Source organism: Hibiscus syriacus, unplaced genomic scaffold, assembly GCF_006381635.1.
Source record: "Hibiscus syriacus cultivar Baekdansim isolate YM2019G1 unplaced genomic scaffold, ASM638163v2 tig00110478_pilon, whole genome shotgun sequence".
NCBI lineage: Eukaryota > Viridiplantae > Streptophyta > Magnoliopsida > Malvales > Malvaceae > Hibiscus > Hibiscus syriacus.
In genome coordinates, this window is record NW_024062755.1 from 974,302 (window position 1) to 999,561 (window position 25,260).

At 37.6% G+C, this 25,260-nt stretch overlaps 2 protein-coding genes across 2 annotated transcripts; both read right to left on the reverse strand.

Moving 5' to 3' along the window:
- Window positions 1–57: 57 nt before the first annotated feature.
- LOC120128191 (adenosylhomocysteinase 1-like) lies at window positions 58–1,870 on the reverse strand. Its single transcript, XM_039145933.1, has 2 exons — window positions 1,088–1,870; window positions 58–951 (listed from the first exon to the last, which is right to left on the reverse strand). Exons 1-2 carry the CDS (start codon window positions 1,796–1,798, stop codon window positions 205–207), a joined length of 1,458 nt encoding a protein of 485 aa, XP_039001864.1. The 5' UTR covers window positions 1,799–1,870; the 3' UTR covers window positions 58–204.
- A 1,373-nt stretch (window positions 1,871–3,243) lies between these two features.
- Window positions 3,244–25,177, reverse strand: LOC120128356 (DNA repair protein RAD50-like). The gene is given in 34 exon segments (XM_039146043.1): window positions 3,244–3,460; window positions 3,561–3,689; window positions 3,769–3,902; window positions 4,010–4,072; window positions 4,159–4,309; window positions 4,512–4,564; window positions 4,653–4,778; window positions 5,138–5,462; window positions 5,537–5,706; window positions 6,053–6,254; window positions 6,394–6,508; window positions 6,511–6,604; window positions 7,543–7,752; window positions 8,003–8,132; window positions 8,244–8,434; window positions 9,359–9,885; window positions 9,997–10,105; window positions 10,198–10,340; window positions 10,451–10,941; window positions 13,971–14,062; window positions 14,169–14,365; window positions 14,470–14,596; window positions 14,684–14,788; window positions 15,031–15,199; window positions 15,288–15,468; window positions 15,599–15,773; window positions 15,775–15,828; window positions 16,727–16,818; window positions 16,821–16,840; window positions 17,706–17,881; window positions 24,196–24,363; window positions 24,652–24,738; window positions 24,831–24,897; window positions 24,899–25,177. Coding segments are annotated over 34 exon segments (5,166 nt in total). The 5' UTR covers window positions 24,952–25,177; the 3' UTR covers window positions 3,244–3,420.
- Between the last annotated feature and the right edge of the window lie 83 nt (window positions 25,178–25,260).

Below are 25,260 nucleotides of genomic sequence, written 5' to 3' on the forward strand. Positions count from 1 at the left end.
CACAGCCCCGATACCTTATTCTTAACCCATCCGCTCTTGTTTTTCTTGAATGATAGGCCATACCATTCACATTTTCCCCCAGAACTTTCCCACCACCCAAACAAAACTCCTACCACAAATCATGAGATAAATTGCAGTAAAAAGAAACGATTAAACCATCCGAATGCGCCGTTCCTCAGTCAAACGCTCTCTCGTGTTCACTCCTCAGTACCTATAATGAGGAGGCTTGTAAGGACCCTCAATTGGGACACTAATGTAGTCAGCTTGATCCTTGGTGAGCTTGGTGAGTTTAGCTCCAAGCTTCCCTAGGTGAAGTGCCGCGACTTTCTCGTCGAGGTGCTTTGGCAAAACGTAGACCTTCTTCTCATATTTTCCGGTCGCCTTCTCCTTCCACAGCTCGAGCTGCGCGATCACTTGGTTCGTGAACGAACACGACATCACGAAGCTAGGGTGACCTGTGGCACATCCCAAGTTCATGAGACGGCCTTCGGCCAACAGAATGATCCCTGTCTTGGTTTCAGGGAATATCCACCTATCAGTTTGAGGCTTAATGGTGACTCGCTTGATGCCAGGATACTTTTCGAGGCCCAACATGTCGATTTCATTATCGAAATGACCGATGTTGCAAACAATGGCGTTGTTTTTCATCTTCTTCATGTGATCAACCATTATGATGTCCTTGTTACCAGTCGTGGTGACGAATATATCAGCCTCCGAAAGAACATCTTCAAGAGTTAGAACCTGGAGCCCTTCCATTAGAGCCTGAAGGGCACAGATCGGATCGATCTCAGTCACGATGACACGAGCTCCGGCTTGCTTCATGGCAGAAGCACAACCCTTTCCGACATCACCATAACCGCAGACAACGACGACCTTGCCGGCAATCATGACATCGGTGGCTCTCATTAAGCCATCAGGAAGTGAGTGACGGCATCCATATAAGTTATCAAACTGTTCCATAAAATCAAATCATAACAACAATTAGATCATAACTCATAAATTAGATCGAATAATATCAAAATCAAATTGTAAACATATATGTACGTAAACGTGAATCGATCATTTAGATCTGACGTGTTTTATATACCTTGCTCTTGGTGACAGAGTCATTGACATTGATAGCAGGGAACAACAAGGTTCCATTAGCCTCCATTTGATAAAGCCTCTTGACACCAGTCGTCGTCTCTTCAGAAACACCAACCAATCTCTCCTTCATCTTCGTAAATCTCTTGGGATTAGCCTTCAAACCATCTCTAATGATCGAAAAAACAATCTGAAACTCCGGATTATCAGTCGAAGCAGGTTCCGGAACTTTCCCGGTTTTCTCGAAAGCTTCCTCGGCTTTAACACCTTCATGGATCAACAACGTAGCATCCCCACCATCATCGACGATCAAGTCAGGTCCGCCACCGGGACCCCAATCGAGCGATCTCTCAGTGCACCACCAGTATTCCTGGAGAGTCTCACCTTTCCAGGCGAACACGGCAGCGGAGTCACGAGCGATGGCTGCGGCGGCATGGTCTTGGGTGGAGAAAATGTTGCACGAGCACCACCGGACTTCGGCTCCGAGGGCTGTGAGGGTCTCGATGAGGACAGCGGTTTGGATTGTCATGTGAAGGGAACCTGTGATTTTGGCTCCTTTGAAAGGTTGGGCAGGGCCGAACTCAGTTCGACATGCCATGAGACCAGGCATTTCGACTTCGGCCAACTCGATCTCGAGTCGACCGAAATCGGCCTGAGACATGTCCTTCACCTTATACTCACGTCCGCTGGAGGTTTTCTCGACTGAAAGAGCCATTGTTGAAAGTGAAAAAAAAAAGCACTTCCACCTGTGGTAATGAAACAATCAACGTAGCAAAATGATAGAAAATAAAAGGAAGGATGGGAAATGGCGAGGGATGTGCTTAGGAGCAAGGCATGCAATGCAATAAATAGGGAAGCGGAGTCAATTATTCATGTTATATTCCCATCGGTGCGGAGTTGGTGGATCTGAGTGAGAAAGAGAAGAGAGTAATGAAAAATTAGAGGTTATGGTGAAGCGGAAGGCACGCAACGTGAAGCGGTTGTTGTTGTAGTTGGGACAAGGACTGGACGGTGATTCGCATTAATAAATGAGATTTTCACCATCTTCTCATTTTTACTTTTACTTGCTCCTCTCCTTCATTTAACTTTTTTTTTTTTATTATTAAACATTTAATTTTTTTAGATAGTCATGATTTGATATTTTTAAAAAATAAATAAATTTAGATTCGAATATTCATTATTTGAATCTATTAACTTTTACGTAGAAATCTAATCAATTGTTTATTTTATAAAAAAATAAAATATAAATTCTTTGTTCTCACTAAATATAAATATTATGCTGATGACTTAATTAATCTGAATATCTAATTTGATTCATATACTAGTTGGAAAAGAATTTTAAAAGCAAATTTACGAATTAGAATTTTACATTATAAGATATTGTTATTAATTTAAGGATTAAATACACAAATGGTCTTTCGACTACAAAAAGATGCTTCGTTGAATCTGACTATTAAAAGTTATAAAATGATAATTCGATTATTCATATGTTTCAAACTTATCTTTTTTCCGTTAAAAAATTATCGTTATCTTAACTGGACATTAACTTACTGATTGAGATATGATAAAATTATATTTTAATGATGTCTATTGACACCGTCGTTGCTTTCAAACACTGACTCAACGACATAATATTTCAAGTATTGACTCGACGGTATAATATAAATAGGAAGTCAACGCACAAAATATAGTTCAAACAATTCTATGATATCATATTTTATCATATTTCAGTGAATATTTTAACATCTAACTCAGACAATCATCAATTTTTTAACAAAAAAAATACAAATTTTAAACACATGAATAATCAGGAGACTCAACAAAATAACATCCTATAGTCGAAAGATTATTTTGTAACTTTTAATAATAATGGGACTCAACAAAACATCATATAGTTAGAAGACTATTTTTTTACTTTATCATTAATTTAAATGATAAGTTTATCTCAATCGGATGAGGGGATGGAATGAGTCAGGTCAAATGAGAACTCAGTTATGGGTGATTATCTTTAATATGCATTTCAAGCTTAGCCATTGTTTGCCTTAATGCTCAAGTAATCTGTTTAACCCTAAAAATATTTTTATTATTTTTCGAATTATAAAACGGGTTAACGGGCCTGTTTGGACCCAGTTGATTCAAGTTTAGGTAAGAGCTTTTGGATAGAACAAACAAACACGACATTTCACATTCACAATTTTGGCGACAATTCTCTATATTCTTCAATGAATTTACTGCATAACAAACAAATCTCTCACTTCGATTTCTGGAGTCGCATCCGTCGCATGCTGCCTCAATCTCGGCACTCAGTGATGTATCGGAAAAACCCTTTGAAAAAATTCAATCAAAGATTTCCTGGGCTTCAATTATACTATGCTGACTGAGAAAATGAGAGACGGAAAAGATGGTCGTAATCAGATGCCACAGAAAAAAACTAGTAAAGAAACTTTAAAAAAAAGTAAATAAATGATAAGCCTTACAGATCATCTTTGGTGACCCGATAGTATCTCTCTGCATGTTGCCGTTGACCGATCAGTTGAGCAAAACGTTCGTTGTGAGTGATTACTATGAGCTGAAAATTCTCCTGGCCCTTTCTGTCCTCCATGATTCTGGGCAAAGAGGAAGGAATGATTGATTAAAAGCCGCAACCTCAAATAAATACGAGAAGGATAAATGAAGTGCTCGTACCTAAGGAGAGCTGCTGCCAGACTCTCAGCATTCGGGCCATCCAAATTTGTGGTTGGTTCGTCTAGTGCTAAGATTCCACAGTTGAGGCAAAACGTCTCAGCTAAAGCCAACCGTATGATTAGAGAAGCAAGGACCTGAAACAAACAGTATGTTCCATGCAGATTCATTTCCTCGTCGTGCTAGATAAAGTAATCAACACATTAATATTCATTTTCCCATACCACATTCGATGATTACTCACCTTTTGACCCGCACTACATCGTCCTCTCATTTCAAGCTCAGCATCACCAGTTTGCATAAGAACCTGTTTTGAGGGGGGGAATAAGTAATGACAAATGAAATTTAGAGGGGGGAAAAGTAAAAAAGCAAAAAATAGATAAAAGGCCTTACTTTATAGCTGTAAGAACGAGTTCCAGCACCTTGAGAATCTGAATGAATGCTAATACAATCTATATCTTGCCCTCTGTATGTCTGCTGCCACAATTCTCTTATAATTTTGTTTATTTCCTCCATTTTCATAGAATGGAAGCGCATGAGTGCTCTACAAAGGTTTCGAAAAGAAAATATGTTTATTTAAAACATGAACAGATTTTGTATTTATACTTATCGGATGATTCACAGTTCTCTAGCCTGTTAGCAATTGAAGGACCATTCTTGAACAGTTTCGGAAAGAATTCATAATCTAAATTGATAATTGAGCATGTAATTTAAAAGACAGCCCGAAAAATGGGCAAATCACATACTTGTCAAGTGCGTTGTGGTATCTGTCCAGGTCCTTGTTTGCCATCTCAGTTGTCTGCCACAGCCACAAAGCACGCAAGTTAATAACACAAAAAAACAAGGAATAACAGTAAAATCCTGCATTAAATTAAAATAGTTTCTACCTTAAGCTGGATTAGCTGATCAAAGTACCGCTTGTCAATGTCCTTGTATTGCGCTTGTTTAAGATCAGCCTTGTCCTTCGAGATATTATTCTGGTAAACGGACATTGTTCCTCGGCATCTGTTGAGCTGTAGTGAAAGAGAAGCATCTTACAACTCTTAGACGTATACATTGAACACCTTTTAAAAAGAGCTTAATAATAATAGGTAAAGAATGGTGAAGCGAACACATACATACAAAACTTAACATTAAAAAGGCTCAACACCTGAAAGGCAATAACGCATGAGGAAAGAGACACACAACAACAAAAAACACTACCCCTCTTCCACACATTGAATCAATATGGGTATGGGTAAAAGAACTGTAGGTCCATATCAACCCAACAAGGAAAAAATGATGGCACGCTAGTGATAGACAAGAGGCTATCTGTGAATGAACATAATTGAAAAGTTAAACATACAGAGATGCCAGTAAGAATCATACATACCTCTGATAGAAGTCGCTCCCTTTCTTCAGAAACTTTTCGGAGTTCGCCTTCAAATTTGGAAATACCTCCAATCTCCATTATTCTCTCTTGCAGTAACTCAATTTCACGAGTAAGCACATCTACATCAGCTTTTATTTTCCTGTAATTCATATTATCCTCAATGTTACGTCTTAGTTGATCTTGATTGCGCATCAAGTCTTTGCTTTTGTTTAGCTCAGCCAATATTTCCTGTTTCCTAGCATCATAGCTGAGAAGTTGAGATTCCATCAGAGACTTCTGTTCTTGCAGTTCCTTCAGCTTCTCCCCCTTCTTTAAATCATAATACCTGTAGCCAAAAACTTCAACTAGAATTCAATGGCACTTAAGAGCAAGCTTAAATTCCATGGTTCAGAAATCTACGCTTTAATCTTTCTGTTAATTTCATAGAGTTCTTCAGCTTCATGCCGATGTGAGCGTCTAAGTTCCTGCTGTTGCTCATATTCCTCATCGAGTTTTACTTTCAAGCAATCATAGTCATTCAATAATGATTCCTTCTCCTTGACTACCGAGTTGAGAGCCTCTGCTAAATGCTGAAAGGTCCAAGAACAATGCATTGAAAAAAGATAAAAAGAGATGAAAGTTTTAATGTAAATCACATTAGCAACTAATATGTAAAGGGCTTAAAAGAGAACCAATTATCACATTAAGAAGTATCATGACTAATAATTTGAGATACATTAGGATGGCATCAGTCAAGGTATAAATTATTTTAACTTGATTGAAGATACCGAGTACACACAACATGATAGTAGAATAGCAGCCAATCAAAGAGAAAATCTGTTAATATCTTAAGAGAGCAAGCATACAGATACTAGCACAGAATATAATTGCAAGTTAAAGTAAACAATTAGACCAGTATCTTATCAGATTACCAACCTTCTCCTCAAGATCAAGTTGACGTCTCTCCTCAGACAAGAGCTCTATCTCTTCTTCTGCCTTTTTAAAATCACGCAATGTGTTAGCCACCTCCACCTTTTTCTCCCTTGCATCGTGCCAATGCACCTGAATGCTTTGCAAATCCTTCTCCATGTACCTCTGTTCTGCCCTTAAGTCCTCCACAGCATTATATAAAGCATCCCTGATTGCAAAGAGAAGGAAAGTTGCTAAATACCGATGACAAATCAAAATATTATCTCTACAAAATTTTTATGCTTAAAACAGATGATTACAAGCTTATCAACGCCCTATATTTGGGTTGGGTAAAAAATGGCTGTTACCTTCTGCTTTGCAAATTGTTTAGCTCCAATTGGATCTCTTCCACAGTTCTAGCACCACCTTGCCCTCCGATGTCAAACTTACATTCCAAATGTTCAACTTCTGCTTTAAACCCCGAATTTCTTGAAAAAGCCTGTCAGCCGTTTCAACAGGTCCCATCAAAGTCTCAATAGCATCCTTGTCTGTCTTTACTTGGGCTAAAACACTTAACACCTATAAGAATAACAACAATAGTTGAAAAATAATGCATTGCTAAAACTAAATAATCATCATAAAAGTTTCTTTGATAGTTTTAAATTTATACCATAACAAATATAGTTATCGGTAATTATTTTAAAATGCAAATTCAATAATTGCTTCTTTAGAGGCTGGCATATACATACTGAAACTTAGGGAACATAGGAAAGAGAAAGAAATCAAGGTGTGATGAAAGAAGAATACTCTTTAAGATTGAAAGGTCAATTCTAAATGCTTCATCTAAACTACATTTTCGCTGGTATGAAAACTATCAGACCTTCACAGGCAATTATAACGACTTTCATAGTTTAGACTTACATCATCTCATCCCTTCTTGTTCTATCCCAAAGTGAATATAGCAACTTCTAATGATAAGGACAAACAAATAATGAAGAATGGTCTTCAGATAAAGATGCAAATTATTTTAACTAGGGAAACTAGATTATCTAATCCTAAAAGAATCGTTTCCCACTAAGTTATTTTTTATGACGCAGAAATATAGTACACTGAGGAAAATGTTTTCGATAAGCTATTTTCAACAATATATTACTGACCTCAGAAAGACTTGGAATCAAGCCTGGTTGCACTAGTAGGACTACATATCATATGCTTACAAATAAACAATTACAAATCACATCAATACAGCATCTAAAATGGGAAATTAATCTCCAAGGAATTTTATTGTGTTCTTTTTTCCTGCTTGGGACATATTTCTCTTTGCAACATGCCAGGAATAAAAATGTGGATGACCAGTATGACAATCCACAATAATATGTATAACACTACTTCACCCTCCCCATAAAATGTAGGCTGAACAGACAATGCTGATATATAGCCATTCTTTTATTTTTATCTTTAACAATAAATCGTAGCAGTACTCATATAAAATCATATCTACTGAAACAGATACATACATCATAATGGGCTTGAGACTTTTGATCCAGCTCTTCAGTTAGTTCGTGCAAAGTTTTCTCAGCAAGAGGAATTGTCTCCTTTACAGTTTTATTATATTCCTCATAAACCATTCGAAGCTTGTCCAACTGCTGAAAGTAAGACTCGGCATTTGATGATTCCACTGCCAACACTTTCATATGTTCAGCTGAACTAGCTGCCTTGACTCTTTGCTGTAGTTTAAAAGAAAATAAAACAGAATTTAGACCTTTATGCTAACCGAACCAATAGATTTTGATATCAGGTAGTGCCCCTGAAAGTTTACAGAAAAAAAATAAGAGGTCAGAGAGCGGTAAGGCTCTGGAAGTCCCAAGTGCAGATCTCCTTATCCCCAATGCACACAAGTTTACCAATAAATACACAAGAAAGAGAAGATTAACTAACTATAAGCTTCAAGAGAACCTATATATCACAATTCACAACCTTCTTAACAAACTCATCTTCTTCTTCAGCAGAAAAAGGACGCTCACAGCAGGGGCAAACATGATGAGCACGGGCAACTCTTTCAAATGGATCAAACATTTGCCTCATGCCATCTGCAATGTTGTATTTGCTGGAGGAAATGATCCAGTTATATTACAAGCATGGCTAAAAAAATGGAAAACTGAAAATGAATATATCCGCACATAATAGAACATTGCCTCTAAAAATCAAGAGCAAGAACCTTTTATGGATATCTTTTTTCTCCTGTGCAGTCTCCAGTACTTTTGGGTAGGAATCAATGGTAGAAGCTTGTTTCTCCAAAGAATTTAATCTGGCTTCAAGAAATCTCTTCCTAGCTGAATTTAGATGACAAAAGAAAACACAAGAAAAACTAATGAGTAAATTGATCTTAAGCTCTTTCGAAGCCACAGGCTATGAACATGGACTCTTTTATCAGTAATCAGGTCCTTCTGGTATAGGAAGGATGGCATCATAGGAATATTTATCAAATTACTTAAGTTTTGGTACATTTTCAGTTTCCAATTTTCCAGGAATGAACCTCAGTCGCTTCCCTAAGGCTTATCATTCTATAGTGAATTTGCCCACTTGAATAGTGTATAGCTTATAAAACATTGGTGATGCTTCTAACCATAACAATTTTAAGAATCCAAACCAAGCATAACAAGTTTGAATTCACTTGATATTACTCCAAGGATCTTATACTATTTTTCGTAACTGCAAAATTTACTATCGACTATTTCCTCATTCTCTCCCAACTGCTACAATGTATGTTAAACTGATGATACTATCAGAGTGATACTCGTATACTTGCCACATCATATTTTGCAGCTACTTTTTTCCTTCAATTCCAGCTATGCTTTGAGATAAAATCACAATTCATTTAAACCCTAAGTTAACTACCAGATTTACCATGAATGTTAAATCTCCACTTAGTTAACCTACATATTAGAATCTTCAACACTATATAAAAAATTACAAGAACATAAGTACCATTAAGCACTATGAATATGAAAGGCATCAGAGCTACTTACAGTCCATTTCTTTCTTATATTTGGATAGGTTATTATTATTTTTTTTTTGATAAGAATTTCAGGCCTCGTTAAAACCCTCCTTGATAGAAGGTGCTTGTTGATAAGCTCCTTAATCAGCGAAGGAGGAAAAGAGTGCCTTAGGATATTATTGAACAAAACAATAATATACAAGATACAACCCTAAAAGTAAAGTAAACATACAAGTCAACACAAGGCAACCTTGTGACCCATAAACATCAACATTTAATCAACCAATTCCTTCTTTAGCTAAGGCATCAGCCTCTAAGTTAGCTGTCCTGCTTACCCATCTAACCACACCATCGAACATATTAAGCCAGTAAACAATGTCTGTAACCAAATAAGCATAAACATGAGGACATAATTCATCCCCCTTAACCCAGTCCACTGCCATTTTGCTGTCACTTTCAATAATCAACCTGTCTTTGATCCTCGCTCGAAAATCAGCATAGAACATTAGCCCATTTTGAATAGCTTTTAACTCCATAAATGTTGGAGGCCCCGGACCTGCAGGCTCCTTGAAAGACCCTAATGTAGTTCCAGAGAAATCTTTTAAAACTCCTCCTAAACCACTCTTCTTCCAATCCTTAGTCGTAGTTGCATCAACATTAATTTTCACAAAACCCATAGGAGGAGGATGCCACGGAATAGTAGACACAATCATATTAGAATGGGTTGAACAAACGTCCCCTAAGGAGGGGTCTGAAATGAGAGAGTCTTTAAGAATATACACCCCTTTATTCTTCGCTAGGAACCATGAAGCAAGCCTAAACCTTGCTAAGAAGAAGAATTCAACCTCATCCAACTTTCCTCCTTCAAAAACAATTGAGTTCCTCAATTTCCAAGTAGTCTAAATAACTACCCCTGGAATGAGAGACCAAATCGGAGAATTAGTCTTCAACGCATCCCAATTCAAGAGAAAACTTTTAGCATTATAATGAAAAACAGTTTGAATCTTCCAGAAGTTGAGAAATTTATTCCAAACAGCCCACACCACCGAACATGAGAATAACAAATGTGAAGGAGACTCTTCCTGCATCATGCAAAGAGGGCATAACAGATTCTGAATTCCTCTATTCCTCTTTTCACCAGTTCTGTTTTAACAGCCAACCTCCCTAGAACAACCTGCCACAAAAAGGACTCCACTTTTGGTGGCAGCTGACCCCTCCAAACAATCTTACTCCAGAAGTAGGCCTCATCCGAACATAAAGAACCTGATGAGCATAGATTGACAGCAGATTTCACAGTGAACACCCCATCCCCAGACCCTTTCCAAATCATCCCATTCGAATTATCCAAATTTAGAGCAAAAGCCGAGATGATAGTCATCAAATTAGCCCACTGCTCTATCTCCCAGTCATTTAAATTCCTGCGAAACTGCACATCCCAAATCCAGCCGAAAGAGCTATACTCCCCAAACTCAAATAATTTGCCTGTTTTGTTAATCGAATGGAAAACAATCTAGGGAAAATTAATAGAAGTGGATAATCCAAAGCCCAAATGTCCAGCCATAATCGAATAAATTTACCATCCCCAACTAAAAAAGAATACAAACTTCTTAACTTTGAGCCGATAGGGTCATCTTTAAAGTGGTTATTAACCACTGATCTCCAAATCCAAGATACTCTGTTTGGAGTCTTACTATCAAACAATAACAAAGAAGGGTCCAAATTATATTTAGAACAAATAAGATCCCTCCAGACAGACCCCATTTCATTTGCAAACCTCCAAGTCCATTTTTCTAGAAGTGCTCTATTCATCAAATTTAGATTATTATTAATATCATCTATTTTCATCTGCAACATGTTTACTTCCTTCTCAGCTTCACTGGATTTTGTGCTCAAGTCATCATACTCCATTTGAACAGCCCTGCAGTGAGAATTGCTCAAATTGGACACAAAATTGTATACAAGTATGAGAAAGAAATATTAAAGTTACAAGCACCTACACATACGATGCCAAAGAATAGTTCATATTACAGAAACTTAAAGTACTGAAAACAGTTAATCAGTTTCAACAGAAACCAAAAATCAAGAAACCAAATAAGAATATTTCAACAGCAATGTTGGTACGAGTAGAAATTCAGAAATGTTGTGGGAACCAGTAGTGCAGAAGTTCAACAGCAAATTAGCAGGCTGGAAAGCTACCTCATTATCGATGGCAGGGAGATTAGTGTTGGTGAAGTTTGTTTTGTCGTCCTTACCTATTTTTTTCCTATCTATTTTCAAAATCCCTTCAAAGATAAGTCTTAAGCTGAACTCTTTGATGGCTAAATTCCTTTGGGGGATGGTCCGATGAAGAAACAGATTCATTGGGTTAATTGGAAAACGTTGTGTCAACCTTACGAGGAGGGTGGCTTGGGTGTCCTTAATTTGTCTATGGCCAATAGAGTGTTACTTGGGAAGTGGGTTTGGAAATTTGCAAATGAGAAAGATTCTCAGTGGAAGAAGATGATTTGTTGCAAGCACAATATCAGTAATTTAGCTCTTTCAATTGATAAGGCTGTTAATCCTAATGATTCATGGATATGGAGAGGAATTTTGAAATATTATGAGGAAAAGGATGATATTGGGAACTGTTTCAGGTCAAATTCAAAGATCAAAGTGGGGAATGGTAGATCAATTGAATTTTGGAATGACGTTTGGGTTAATAATATTACTCTAAAAGAACAATTTCCTAGGATTTACACCTTATCGATTAATAAATTGGGAACAGTTGCAGACTTTGGTTGTTATGAAAACAATGGTTGGGTTTGGAATATTCGATTAAGGAGGAATTTATGCGACTGGGAATTGGATCAATGGATTTCTCTAATGACATTGATTGAGAATATTGTTTTGATCGATTCAGTTGATGATTTTCTAACTTGGTCAGGGAATGGAAATGGTTTGTTCTCAGTTAAGGCTTGTAGATCCACACTTACACGCAGTTCTGGAGGGAATTTCCAGTGGAATAAATGGGTATGGTCTGGGTTGGCTCCTCCAAAAGTTGAAACTTTTCTATGGCAACTATCTCACCAAAAACTTGTTAAAGTGGAGTTGGAAAAAAGAGGTGTTCCCCTGGACAATTTATTATGTCCTTTATGCCAAAAGGAGGAAGAAACAATTCAACACCTTTTTATATTATGTCTTGTTGCTTGGGAGTTGTGGAATAGATTCATTATGTTATGGGAGGTTTCTACAGTTTTGCCCAAAGATCCCCTGTCTTTACTGTGTTCTTGGTCTGTTTTAAAGGCTTCTTCTTCTATCTAGAAGTTTATACCGGGAGTTGTACTGTGGTCGCTTTGGAAGGCTAGGAATTTAGTGGTGTTCGAAAATTGGAATTTTGAGAGCTCTACAATGTTCTTCATTTGCAGATTCAGGCTGGCCAAATGGTTTTTAGCTAAATTTCCTAAGGCTAATTTCCAAGTAGATTTATTAATAGGGGATCCACAGCTTGTAGACAGTATAGCTGTCAATTATATTAAGAAGAAGGATCAGTGTTGGTTCCCACCTCCAACTGATTTTTATAAATTCAATGTGGACGGGGCAGTTAGACGTGATGGTTTGAAGGGTGGAATTAGAGGTTTGCTGAAAGATTCGAATGGTTCTATCTTGATCACTTTTTCTAAGGTCGTGGGACCTGGTCCTCCTTTGTTTGCTGAGTTGAAATCTATTAGAGAAGGCATTGATTTGTTTCTTAATTTGGATTGGGTGTTGAAGGGAATACTTATTGTGGAGAGTGACTGTAAAACAGTAGTGGATTGGATTTTGAGGCCCTTTGCTGCCCCTTCATTTTTTTGTTCTTTGGTTGGGGAAATTGGGGATTTAATTTCCGCTAAGGACATTATGGTTAGGCTGGTTCCTAGGGCTTGTAATTGGGAGGCTGACAAGTTAGCTAAGGAGGGGATAGATTGAATGTCCTTAGTGTTATAATGGTTGTTTGGTCTTTTATTTCGGGTATTTTCTGTAAACTATAGTCTTATGTAATTTTCAGTTATTAATCTACTAAGGTACTCTTTTCCTCCTTCCGCTAGTCGCCTCTTCTCAAGAGGCAACTATGAGGGAGGTTTTTAATGAGACCTCCTATTCCTATAAAAAAAATAAGAATATTTCAGAACATATTGAAGCCAAATTCCCCAAAGAAAACCGATGATTACAAATATCACTTATATATATTAGCAGAAGTTAGCAGAAGTTAGCAGAAGAAACTATATGATGATATTATAAAGGCATATCTTTCAACTCATTGATTGTTGTCCTCCTGAGCCAATACCTACGCATCATGTCATCCCTCCTTATTTACTCCACTTTTTCTAATTAAAAAGAAAAAACAATCCAATTGTAATACCATATAAATATACCCAAATATAGCATAAGTGCAAATAATTATATATTACATATATTAACGACTTTATGATGAACTTATCATGCACGCATTTGTTCAATATTATGCCCATGTTTGACTTTGCATGAAATTGTAATAACTTTTTTTACCTAAATAATGTTTTTCCTTATTTCAATATATTTTCATGTCAAAATCTTACCCAAAGAATAACTATATACTCATTAATTTATAAGAAGCAATATACAACATATATATTAGTGTATCAGGGAAGTTCTGTCTAAAAATCAGAATCAAACGAATGACCCATTGAAATAATGGAAGTGGAGATGGTCATTCCATTGAAGTCATGAAGTGTGATACTATTGATCTCGTTGAAGTAAGATCACCACCAGCTAGTGTTACCAAGGTAATAACAACTGATCATGGGGGAGAACTCTGTTACCCTGGTTATCACTCTTGATCATCATGAATACCAACAGCACCCTCTACCCACACCCCTTTTCCAAAAATAAAAATCCTTTATAATAGCATAGCATATTGAAGAATGAGTCAAGTATTTTTTGTCAACCAACCTTAAAGCTTGGGTAACTTCCCTTTTCAGATCTTTGTCAGGAGGAACCCTCCCTTTTAGCACTACTCTAATCCTGTCTTTGTACTCTTCAATTCTTGAAAACAATAATAAAGCCATCAGCTTCATCACGAGATAAAAGGAATAGGCTCCGAAACAAATTATAAGGAGGCTGATGAAAATTGAAAGGTAAAGCAGATTTACATCTATTTTGTTGTTTCTTCTTATCCTCCAATTCTCTCTTTTTTATAGATAGCTCCATTCTCTCTTTGGCATCATTAGCAGCAAGGTTTCTCTCATGACCAAGTACCTTAATCTTCTGATCTATGGCAAACACCTCCTGCTGCTTTTGTTGTATGATTTCGTCGTGGTTTCGTTCATCCAGTTGTTTTTCTTTCTGTCCATCTCAACTTGATGCCAACAGCAAAAGAAAGGACCATTACTTTCCACTTTGTTAATCAAGATTCATTAGGAAGAGGATTTTGGATCCAAAGCAAGGCCATTGAGCAAGACTATACTCACCATATTCTTTTCTCTTTCATCAAGGAGAGAAATATTGACGTCAGAAATTTGAATTTCAAGAGAATCACAATTACTTTTTGTCTCTTCCAAACGTTTCAAAACAGAACACTGAAATGTATCACAGGTAAATGCTCAAAACAAATGAGAATAAAGGTAGCTGGTAATTAAGTTGCATAAGATTTCTCAAAGACAGACATTGATTTCTGATTTTGCCTTCTTCTGAGCCTCAGCAATGTTGCAACGCTCACTGGCACCCAGGTAGCAATCCCAAGCAGTCTTTAGCTTCTGGTCATTTGATTGCTGAAATTACGGGAAGTGATGTTCAGAATAAGAACAACTGATATCAAAGCCATATTGGCATTTGTGAAAGGATAATCTCAAATGCTATAATGCATCAATAAATAATACGGTGTGCATTATACAGAAATTGATCTCTGTATGTTGTGCACTATACAAAATTTGATCTCTGTAACAGATAAATAATAACTGCACACATATAGGAAGAAAGAAGATGAATTAGTTCATAAAAACACAAAAATCACCTTTTTCTCATCCAAATCTTTATTGAGATCCATTAACCTCACTTCTATTTGGCTCATGAGGTTCAAAGCAACTTCATCGCTAAAAGGACTATTCGGAGTAGATCCTAAATTGAATCGTGCAAACAATCGTTCAATGGCAGAATCTGTCTTTTTTTGACATCACAAGGGTCTGCAAAAGAAAAAGAGTTAACCATAACAAAATTCGCACAATAAGATGGTTATGATTTACTTTTTAAAAGATCCCATCTTTTTCTAACACCTCAGCATCCCTTTGAAGTTTGCCAATCTCCTCAGTACACTTATTTAATTTACGCCGATAAGCAGAGCTCTCTTCATCCAAGTCCTGCTGGTTACGCCCCATTTTCTGAATTTTATTATCCAATAACATAATCCTCTCGTCAAACTTGGTTTTCCATTCCATCAACTCTTCATCAGTATCTAACAACGAAATACAAGAAAATATACATAACAAATCAGTGATTCCTTAAATGCAGGATTTACATGGCTCCCTTTGAAAGAGACAAAAGGAAAAAATAAGAATCCCACTTCAATTATTGAATTGACAAACCTTCATTTTCCTCAGCAAGAGCTGCATATTGTCTCTGCTGTTCCTTGAACAAAGTGCTCCTTTCAGCAGTCTTTGTTGATTTCTGGTCCTCTAGCTTTCGTAGATCCTTCAGGGTTAACTCGGCATTATGAATCTTAGCATCCAGGTCATCAATGATTTTCTCCAAGACTTGCATTTTGGCTTTTCAATGATTCTGTTTTTTCTTGGTTCTGAGAAATGCTTTCTCGAAGCTTTATGAAGAACCATATCAAAAAAAATTGTTTTCAAGTTGATGTTCATAAGTTGTTGAATATTAGGGTAATAATAAACCCTAAACCATACTGTTAATTGTATGGATTGGCATCCCATAAACATACAGCTATTAGAATAGCTCCAAAATCTGAAATAACTACATTTTCCCTCAACTTTACTGGCCTTTCCGACATCAGAAAGGTTCACCCACTTCTACATAGAGTACTCTTCTTCACATTCATGAGACACATTCAAGAAGGGCAATCTAGGTTTCAGAAACACAAGAGGAAAGTGTAATGTCAATGTATTTATTTGCAGTCCCACCGGGACAACTTTAGCTTCACCACAGTTAAGACAGAGAGAAAGAGAGAGAGAGAGAGAGAGAGAACTAGAATGCTAAAACAATAGGCAAACATGCATGAAGATGCAGGGTTATAAAATCAAGAATGCCAGCCAAAAGCCCAAATCTAAACATTAAAAACAGAGAACCGTTTCAGTAAACCAGAACCTAACATGCACTGAGATCGTCTTCAATCAGATTCCTTTTTTATTTGTCCCTCTTCCAGAATTTCTAGCGGATTATATCACTTCAGTACAAAGATCCTTTGTGTTTTCACAAACAAAATCAAACCCTTGACACTCCAACAGTTTTTGTTAACAAAATTGAACAGTATCATTAGAAACCTGTAAAACACAATTACTTGTTGGATGATAGAACAGTACAAGTCTTTTATGTGGCTTATGCTATGTAGACCACAAGATCTTTATAATCCTACTTACAATAAGAGAGGAACAACACTAATTCAGCAGAAATCCTAAACAAATATTAAGTTTGAGGAAGTAGAATCAGGATTAAAAAAACGAAAAAGAAAATAACCAAAAGAATAATATATCCACCTTATATGCAGCATCTTTCAAGGTCTGTAAGTGTTCCAGTTTCAGCTTGTATGCCTTTATCTCTTGAGCCTGATCTTTGTGAAGCTTTTTATGACCTCCAAGGCTTTTGTATATCTGTTTATAGGCAGCCATTAGAAAAAGAATGTCCTAAAACAATCAAGATGAGAAAATTAAACCTTTTTTGTGGAAATAAATCAGCAAATTAAATATCATAGTGAGAAATTTTTCACATGCTTCACGAAATTAAACCAAAACCATGCAAGAAATCCACCATGCTTTATTAAAAGCTGGTAGGTGTAAGAGACATTAAACAATATCCAGATTTGCCACTTCAAGTATATAAACACTCTATCCTACAACACAAAAGAAAAGTAAAAATAAATGTGGAGATTACGATTCAGTCCTACAAAGATTGGGCATTTTACTTAGATTATTAGATGAAAATTCTCAACTTGCAGCCAAGAATTAACGTAGAAAAGTACTATGTTCGTAAGAGTTCTTGCTTCAGAATGGTTCTGACAGTCTTCCTGAGCAAACTTTCCGAGAATCATTTTTGAACTTGAATGAATCATAAAATGAGCCAAAATTCATATGATTGAAGCCTAACCTTTCTCTGGTATGGCGACTGCTATTAATAGACATTGAAACTTTCAACCAACTAATACAAGAAGGCTTTTGAAATAAGTATATAAGCAATTTACAGACCATGTACAGAACGTATATTTCTTTCTAGGGCCAGGAATATATAAAGAGAGTTCAAGGGATGAGAGAAAGCAAATCTTCAATTCTTGGCTCATAACTTGGAGACAAAAATTGTGAATACAAAGAAGGGTGTTTCTGTACACTAGACCTGATATATAAAAAAATTCAAAAACATGACAGCACCCATAGTTTCACAAACAACGGGTAACAAGTAGTGCACAACCAATTTCAATATTGTGAGGGAATGGTTTTGTTAGAGGGGGAAAAAACAGCATACCTAGTAGCTGAAAATATATCATCAAACTTCTTTTTCAAAGTCGAAGGATCTTGTAAAGCCCAATTGGCCTCATCTTGGTGAACAAAAATCACATTCTCCAGAATAGCTTTTGAGACACTCATCAAAGCTGGGATTTCTCGGTCCATGTCAGCACATCTGTAGCTGAGGCATTCTTTCTGCGGTTCACAAACAAACGAGAAAAATTAAAAGGACAGCCAGAGCAATCATGCAAATTAATGTAATCAAGTCAGGGGGAAGGGATATTTCAAATACTGGAAGGAAATTTGAGTCGGGTAGAGGTATGAGAGACGGCAGATCATATAAGGATGTAGTAATTTCTGAAAGTAACTTGGAGGGTGTTAAGAAGAATGCTTTGGGAGATGCATATTCCATCAGACAACTCAGAATGGGTGAAGAGAACATTAACAGGGATAATGAAACCTTCTTTTGATCTCGTTTCGTTAAAGGAAGCTTTGGAGATGGAGGGGGTGGAAGTTCAGATTGCGAGATGGGGGTACGTATGGAATGCGTGCATCATTACATTCAATTCAGTTGAGGAGTTCTCTCACGTATGGATGAATAAGAAGAAAGAGTTGCTCTTGTGCTTAGACTGGTTGGCACCAGTATTGAACAAGGATGGAGTTCCGATGGCTCCTTGTCAAATAGAGTTGTATGGATTGCCTTTGTTATGTTGGAATGAGTCATTCGTGAAGAAACTTTCTGGGAAGTGGGGTGATTTTATTTGTTTTAAGGAGGAATCAGTGACCAGATCGGACCTGTCGGTGGCGAAAGTTTTGCTAAGGGTGGAAAGTCCTTATGATGTACCTGAGATGGTTACGATTGGTTCTTATGGCAGATCCTTCAAAGTTAAGATTTCGATGGGTTCTGTTCTGAAAAAACCAGAAGAAGCGGGGAGGAAGATGGTGGAGAAAATTTCAAAAAAATGTAACAGTGGTTATGTCTTGTCTAGGGAGGGGGTTGGGAGATGTCCTTCTTTGGAAGCAGATGGGGATGAGTTCTCAGACGATGGTACATTCAAAGTCATATCTTGGCTGAATAATGGGCAGAACAGTGGTGTGAATGGAGTTTGTGGGGGACAAGTCTCATCGGGAAAGTCAACAGCAGAAAATTCAAATTGTGGGCTGTCAGATTTCTTGGAAAATAGGACTAACCAGATGGGAAGTCATGCAGGCCTGGGATTGAGGGGTTCAAAAGATCAAGTTAACTTTGGTCAGTCAGAGGAAAATGAGGTAGTTGGTTCTCCAATTAAAAAACTGATTCCTAATGGGCCTGCTTACAATATTAAATGGGTTGGGAAAAGGTTTATTCTACAGCCCAACCCCTGTTATGAAAACTCCTTGAATGCTGCTGATGAGGGTGAGGCTGGGGTGATTAAGGAGAATATGCAGGGGGAGATGGTGGTTCCAAGTGAACAGGGTGTTAACGTGGAGATAGTTCAGTCTGCTGGCCAGAGGAGTCTGGATGAAGATCATGTATGCAGCTTTCAGACCCATAAGTATGCAGAAAGGGATATAAGGTCAGATGATCAAGTGGATGGACCAAGGAAGATGAAGAAGGTCATGGAGGATAAGCAATGCAGTCAAAATGAGGGAAGCGTATCAATTCCAAGTATAAGGACCAGGAATAATGAGAACCACGTGGGAAGTTCTTCAAAACTGATGAGGGTGGGTCAATTTTTAGCAAAGGAGGATCACCCAGTTCCAGTTATCAATCATGTGAAGTATAGTTCTCGATCTAACAGTCTTAAAAATCAGAGGATACTCCCTGTCAAAAAGAAGATGAATCAGAGGACATTGAGAATAGCACCACATCGCTCAGGGAGTGTGTGCTCAGACAGTGAAGTGGCTATCAGTTTTTATAACAGAGTCTATAGAAGGGTTGTTAGGAGGATGGTCAGGGATTCGGTGGATCAAGATAGGGAGTCATCTCAGTCTTCTCAACTTTCAGTTAAAGCTAGGAACGAGGCTGCTGCAACTAGAGAGATCTGTGATTTGTTGGGAATTACTTTTAAAGGGGGTCAGCATCTATTAGAGGAAGAGATATTTAAGATGGAGATTAAGGGGTCTTCTCGGGGAGTATGAATGTTTTTGGTTTGTGTTGGTTTGTATGACAGTTATTTCTAATGTCAAAGTTCAAAATAATAACATGGAACGTTAGGGGTCTAGGAAGAAGAGAAAAAACCAGAGCAGTGGCCAGACTTGTTAATAGAGAGAAGCCGATTATTCTTTTACTACAGGAGACAAAGCTGAATGTTTTCCATTCAGGTCTATGGAGGAAGTTAGGGGGTAATATTTTGAAAGGTGGTACCTTCAATCCTGTCGAGGGCTCGGCTGGTGGACAGTTATTTATGTGGGATGAAAACATTTTTGAGGTCACAGCACAACATATCCAGAACAGATTCATGGCGTTGTCAGGGAAGTTCAAGTTGCTTAACTTTGAGTGTGTTATCATAAATGTATATGGTCCATCAGTAGAGGCGGATAAAGAGGAGTTTTTCAGGGAATTGTTGTGCTTTGTTCAAGGTCTAAATCAGCCAGTTTGTATAGGGGGAGATTTTAATGCATATTTAGATACCGAGGAGAAATGTGGAGTATCTCAAAATTGGCATTGCATGGATTTGTTTAGATCCTTTGTACAACACACTAATCTTATGGATCTTCAGTTAGTTGGTGGAAGATTTACTTGGTGCAACAATAGAGATTATCCCACTTGGGTAAGGCTTGACAGATTTATAATTAGCAGCTCTTTCCTTAACAAATTTCCAAAAGTGATACAGAAAATGCTACCCAAGTCCCTCTCGGATCATAATCCGGTAGTGTTAGCAGAAGAATGCAACAATTGGGGACCGAAGCCTTTTAGATTTTATAATTACATGTTAGAGGAAGACGGGTTTGCTGGATTGGTTGAAAAGTCTTTGTCTAACCCTATGATGGGTAATGGTAGAATGGGGTTGTTTTCTTTACTTCGAGGAACAAAACAACAGATCAAGAAGTGGCCTAATAGGAATTTAAGTGGGATATCTGAAGGGATTTCAGAATTAGAAGGTAAGATTAATGGTTGGGAACTGAAGCTACAAAACGGTGGAATTTCAATGCAAGAAAGGGACATGCTGAGAATGGCTATACACGAATTGTTGAAGCTGCACAGAAGAGAAGAGAGTATTTGGCTACAGAGATCAAGATTGAAATGGAGCAAGGATGGGGATAGGAACACGAGGTTTTTTCACTTAACAGCATTGAATAGAAACATAATAAATTCTATTTCGTCATTGAAAGTTGCTGATGAAGAGTGTTCAGACCCGAATAAGTTGAAGGCCTTTGTTTATGATTATTTTAAGAAGAATTACAATTCTAAAGATACATTAGAGGTGGAAGAAATCAATTTCAATTTCATGAAATTAACAGAGGAGCAGAAGAATAGTCTGGAGGTCATATTTTCAGAACAAGAAGTGTGGGAAGCAGTTTTTCATTCGGACAGTGCCAAATCCCCGGGTCCAGATGGTTTCACGATGGGCTTCTTTAAGAAATTCTGGCCTTTCTTGAAGGATCATCTTATGAAGTTTGTGAATGATTTTCATAGAGGGAGGAGTTGGGAGCATGGGGTCAATCATGCTTTTATTACATTGATTCCTAAGAGACTTAATCCATAAGGTATTGAAGATTATAGACTAATTAGCCTAGTTGGTACCTTATACAAAATTATTTCCAGAATCTTATCGAAAAGGCTGGTTTCAGTTATTAAAGATCTTATTAGCCCCTCTCAGTTTGCATTTATTCCTGGAAGGCAACTGCTTGATTGTGCTTTTATGGCCAATGAATCCATAGACTTTTGGAGGAAAAAAGGAAGGAAAGGAGTCGTCTTCAAGATTGATTTTCGTAGAGCCTATGACTCAGTCGAATGGCCAATTATTTTGAGATTATTGAAGATCATGGGGTTTGGGGGGAAATGGATTTCTTGGATTTGGTACTGTATTTCTTCTGCTTCAATTTCAGTTCTCGTTAATGGTTCTCCAACAGCAGAATTTCAGATGGGCAAGGGGTTGAGGCAAGGTTGTAGTTTGTCCCCTTTGTTGTTTAACATAGTTGGGGAACTCTTGAATTTAATGTTGTGTAAGGAGGATAATACATTTAATTTGACTCATTTACAGTTTGCAGACGATCTTATTTTATTCTGCAGAGATTCTTCAACTCAAATTCTCAATTGAAGGAGAGTTTTGAGGGTGTTTAGTCTAATTTCAGGGCTTCACCTCAATTTGTCTAAGAGTAAACTGTTTGGAGTTAATTTGGAAGAGGACATTGTCAAAGATTGGGCATCTGAAGCAGGTTGTGGGATGGGTTATTTTCCTATGACTTATCTTGGTTTACCAATAGGTGCAATTAGAAATTCAGAAGTATTGTGGGAGCCAGTTCTGCAGAAAGTGTACAGCAGGCTAGCAAGTTGGAAAGTTTCCTCTTTATCGATGGCTGGGAGGGTGGTGTTGGTGAAATCGGTGTTGTCTTCTTTACCTATTTTCTACCTTTCTATCTTTAAATTACCGTTGAAGGTTAATCAGAAACTAAACTCTATAATGGCTAGTTTTCTTTGGGGTGAAGGACAAGCCAAGAAACGGATCCATTGGATAAATTGGAATAAGGTGTGTCAACCTTATGACGAGGGTGACTTGGGAATCTTGGACATGAGATTGGTGAATAGAGTATTGCTAGGGAAATGGGCTTGGAAGTATCAAACGAGAAGGAGGCTCAGTGGAAAAAATTACTATGTTGTAAGCTTAATGTCAGTAATTTATCCTTGCCAATATGCAATGCCGTTTCTCCTGTAGACTTTTGGATTTGGAGAGGTATTTTGAATAATTATGAGAAAGAGGATCGGATAGGGGAGTGCTTGAGGTCCAATTCGAAGATTCACGTGGGGAATGGTAGATCAATTGAATTTTGGAATGATGATTGGGTCAATGGCTCTTCCTTAAAGAGTCAGTTCCCTAGGATATTCGCTCTATCGAACAATAAAAAAGGAAAAGTGGCAGATTTTGGGTGCTTTGAAAATAATGGTTGGATTTGGAATATTCAGTTAAGGAGAAACTTATGTGACTGGGAATTGGATCAGTGGATGTCATTAATGCTTTTGATTGATAATATTCGCCTGACTGAATCAATAGATGATTTCCTTGGGTGGTCGGGGAATGGTGATGGTTTGTTCTCGGTTAAGTCATGCAGAATTGCTCTTTCAAGCAGAAATGGAGATACTTTTCAGTGGAAGAAGTGGGTTTGGTCTGGTTTGGTACCTCCTAGAGTGGAAACTTTCCTATGGCAGATTTCTCATAGGAAAGTGGATGTTAGAGTGGAACTTAAGAAGAGAGGAGTTAATCTGGAAAATGTCCAGTGTCCATTATGTCATAACTTTGAGGAGTCAATTCAACATCTTTTTGTATCTTGTTCGGTTGCAATGGAGCTGTGGAATAGATTCATTAATTTTTGGGATATTTCTACAGTTTTGCCCCAAGATCCGGTTTCACTACTTTGTTCTTGGTCCTATATTTGGGAGTACTCTACCATCTGGAAGTTTATTCCTGGAGTAGTTTTATGGTCACTATGGAAAGCGAGGAATTCGGTGGTATTTGAAAACTGGAATTTTGATAGCTCATCTCTGTTCTTTATAACTAGATTTAGGCTGGCTAAATGGTTCTTAGCTAATTTCCTCTTGTTAACATTCAGGCCGACTTATTAATAGGGGATCCATCGCTTGCGGACAGAATCCATTCTCAGATATCTAAGAAGAAGAAGGTTATTTGTTGGTCTCCGGCCCCTCATGATTTCTTTAAATTCAATGTTGATGGGGCGGTGAGAGGGGATGGGCTGCAGGGAGGAATTGGAGGAGTTTTGAAAGATTCCAATTGCTTTATTTTAGCCTCTTTCTCTATGGCTGTGGGACCAGGCCCTCCTATGTTAGCTGAGTTAAAAGCTATTAAGCAGGGAAATGATGTATTTCTTTCATCAGAGTGGGCAACGAAGGAAAGACTTATCCTCGAGAGTGATTGCAGGAAAGCAGTGGATTGGATCTTAATACCTATTTCTGCCCCAACGTTTTGTAGCTCTTTGGTTGAGGAAATTGGGGCCTATGTATCTGCTAGGGGTTTTATTATTAATTGGATTCCAAGGAGTTGTAATTGGGAAGCAGACAAGTTAGCAAAAGAGGGGATTGGTTGAGGTGTTGTGTTCTGTTGTTGTAGTGTTATGTATTTTATCTAGGGAAGTTTATTATGTAAGTTGTATCTTATGTAATTATGGGTTATTAATAAAATGAGGTACTCTTTTCCTCCTTCCGCTAGTTGCCTCTTTCACAAGAGCCAACTAAGAGGGAGGTTTTTAATGAGGCCTCCTATTCCTATCAAAAAAAAAATTAAAGAAACAAAGTAAAACCAAAGTATAATTTATTAGAAACGAGTTAAAAGAATGTTTTGTATATGTATAACCTCTCCAGTGTGAGAATTTAGCGTCTGAAGAACACTCTCGATTGCTTTATACTCCATCTTAGAAGCCTTTAGCGTCAATTGGAATGACCTTATACAGACCACATCTTTTCCCGCTGCTGTCTTAAACCGGAGCTTAATTTGACCTTTTGTCTCCGTCTCCCCTGCAACCTACATACAAAGTATACACACCCCTATAATAAATGATCCCATCCAAGTATTTAAATTACAAGTTTAAAATGCTGAACATAGTTTCCTCATACTCAAATTGATTGCTACATGTTCTTTCACTATTTACATTTCATTTCCTAAAAGATGAACAAAGCAAAATCAAACTTCACTGTAGATGAGCAAATCTCTGATGCTCAACATAATGGAACATATTTCTCAACCTGAAAGCCAAACCGTGCATTTCTCTACCTACAATTATTTGCTTTTAATCCAGGTGAAGAAAGGTACCTTGGGATCATGAATGAAACTATGGCCGGACCTTGCATTTGGAGGCAACTCTCCAGTGCAAGAAAGCTTCAAACACTCTATAATTGTCTGCAACCCCCACCCACCCAAAAAAAACCATTAAATATACGTGTACAGAGAAGCAATAGATTAAAAAGAAAAACGGAGTGAGGAATGATTACAGTTTTGCCAGCGCCATTGTGTCCAACGATTAGGGTTAGGGGTTTAAAGAAAGTGATGACGTTTTTTTTTCGGGTCGAAGCTCCGGATTCCTTTTATCAGCATTTTATCCACCGTGCTCATCTTCTCTCTTCGGGTTTTTTTATCAAATTCTGAGTTTGTGGTTTAGCTCACTGACGATTAAGCAAACTCGTGAAAGCTGTGAAAAGAAAGTAAGGTTTCATGCAAAACAAAACATGGGTTATGATTATAGCGGGTTTACTTGAGCAGAAGATAAGACTGGAAATATATGCTCTGAATCATTGTAGGGATTGAAAGGAAGCAAAAAAGAAGGGAAAAGAGGAGGGCCCGGGATTCATTACTTTTGAGCGTTCTTGGTGGAAAGACCGGACCGGGTTTATTTCCAGTCTTCTATTCTGCTCAAGTAAACGT

Excerpts from the sequence above, each read along its gene's own strand:
- LOC120128191 (XM_039145933.1), bottom strand. The coding sequence starts at position 1,798 with ATGGCTCTTTCAGTCGAGAAAACCTCCAGCGGACGTGAGTATAAGGTG. Across the intron at positions 952-1,087 it reads ACTCTGTCACCAAGAGCAAG|TTTGATAACTTATATGGATG; the intron begins GTATATAAAACA and ends TTTATGGAACAG.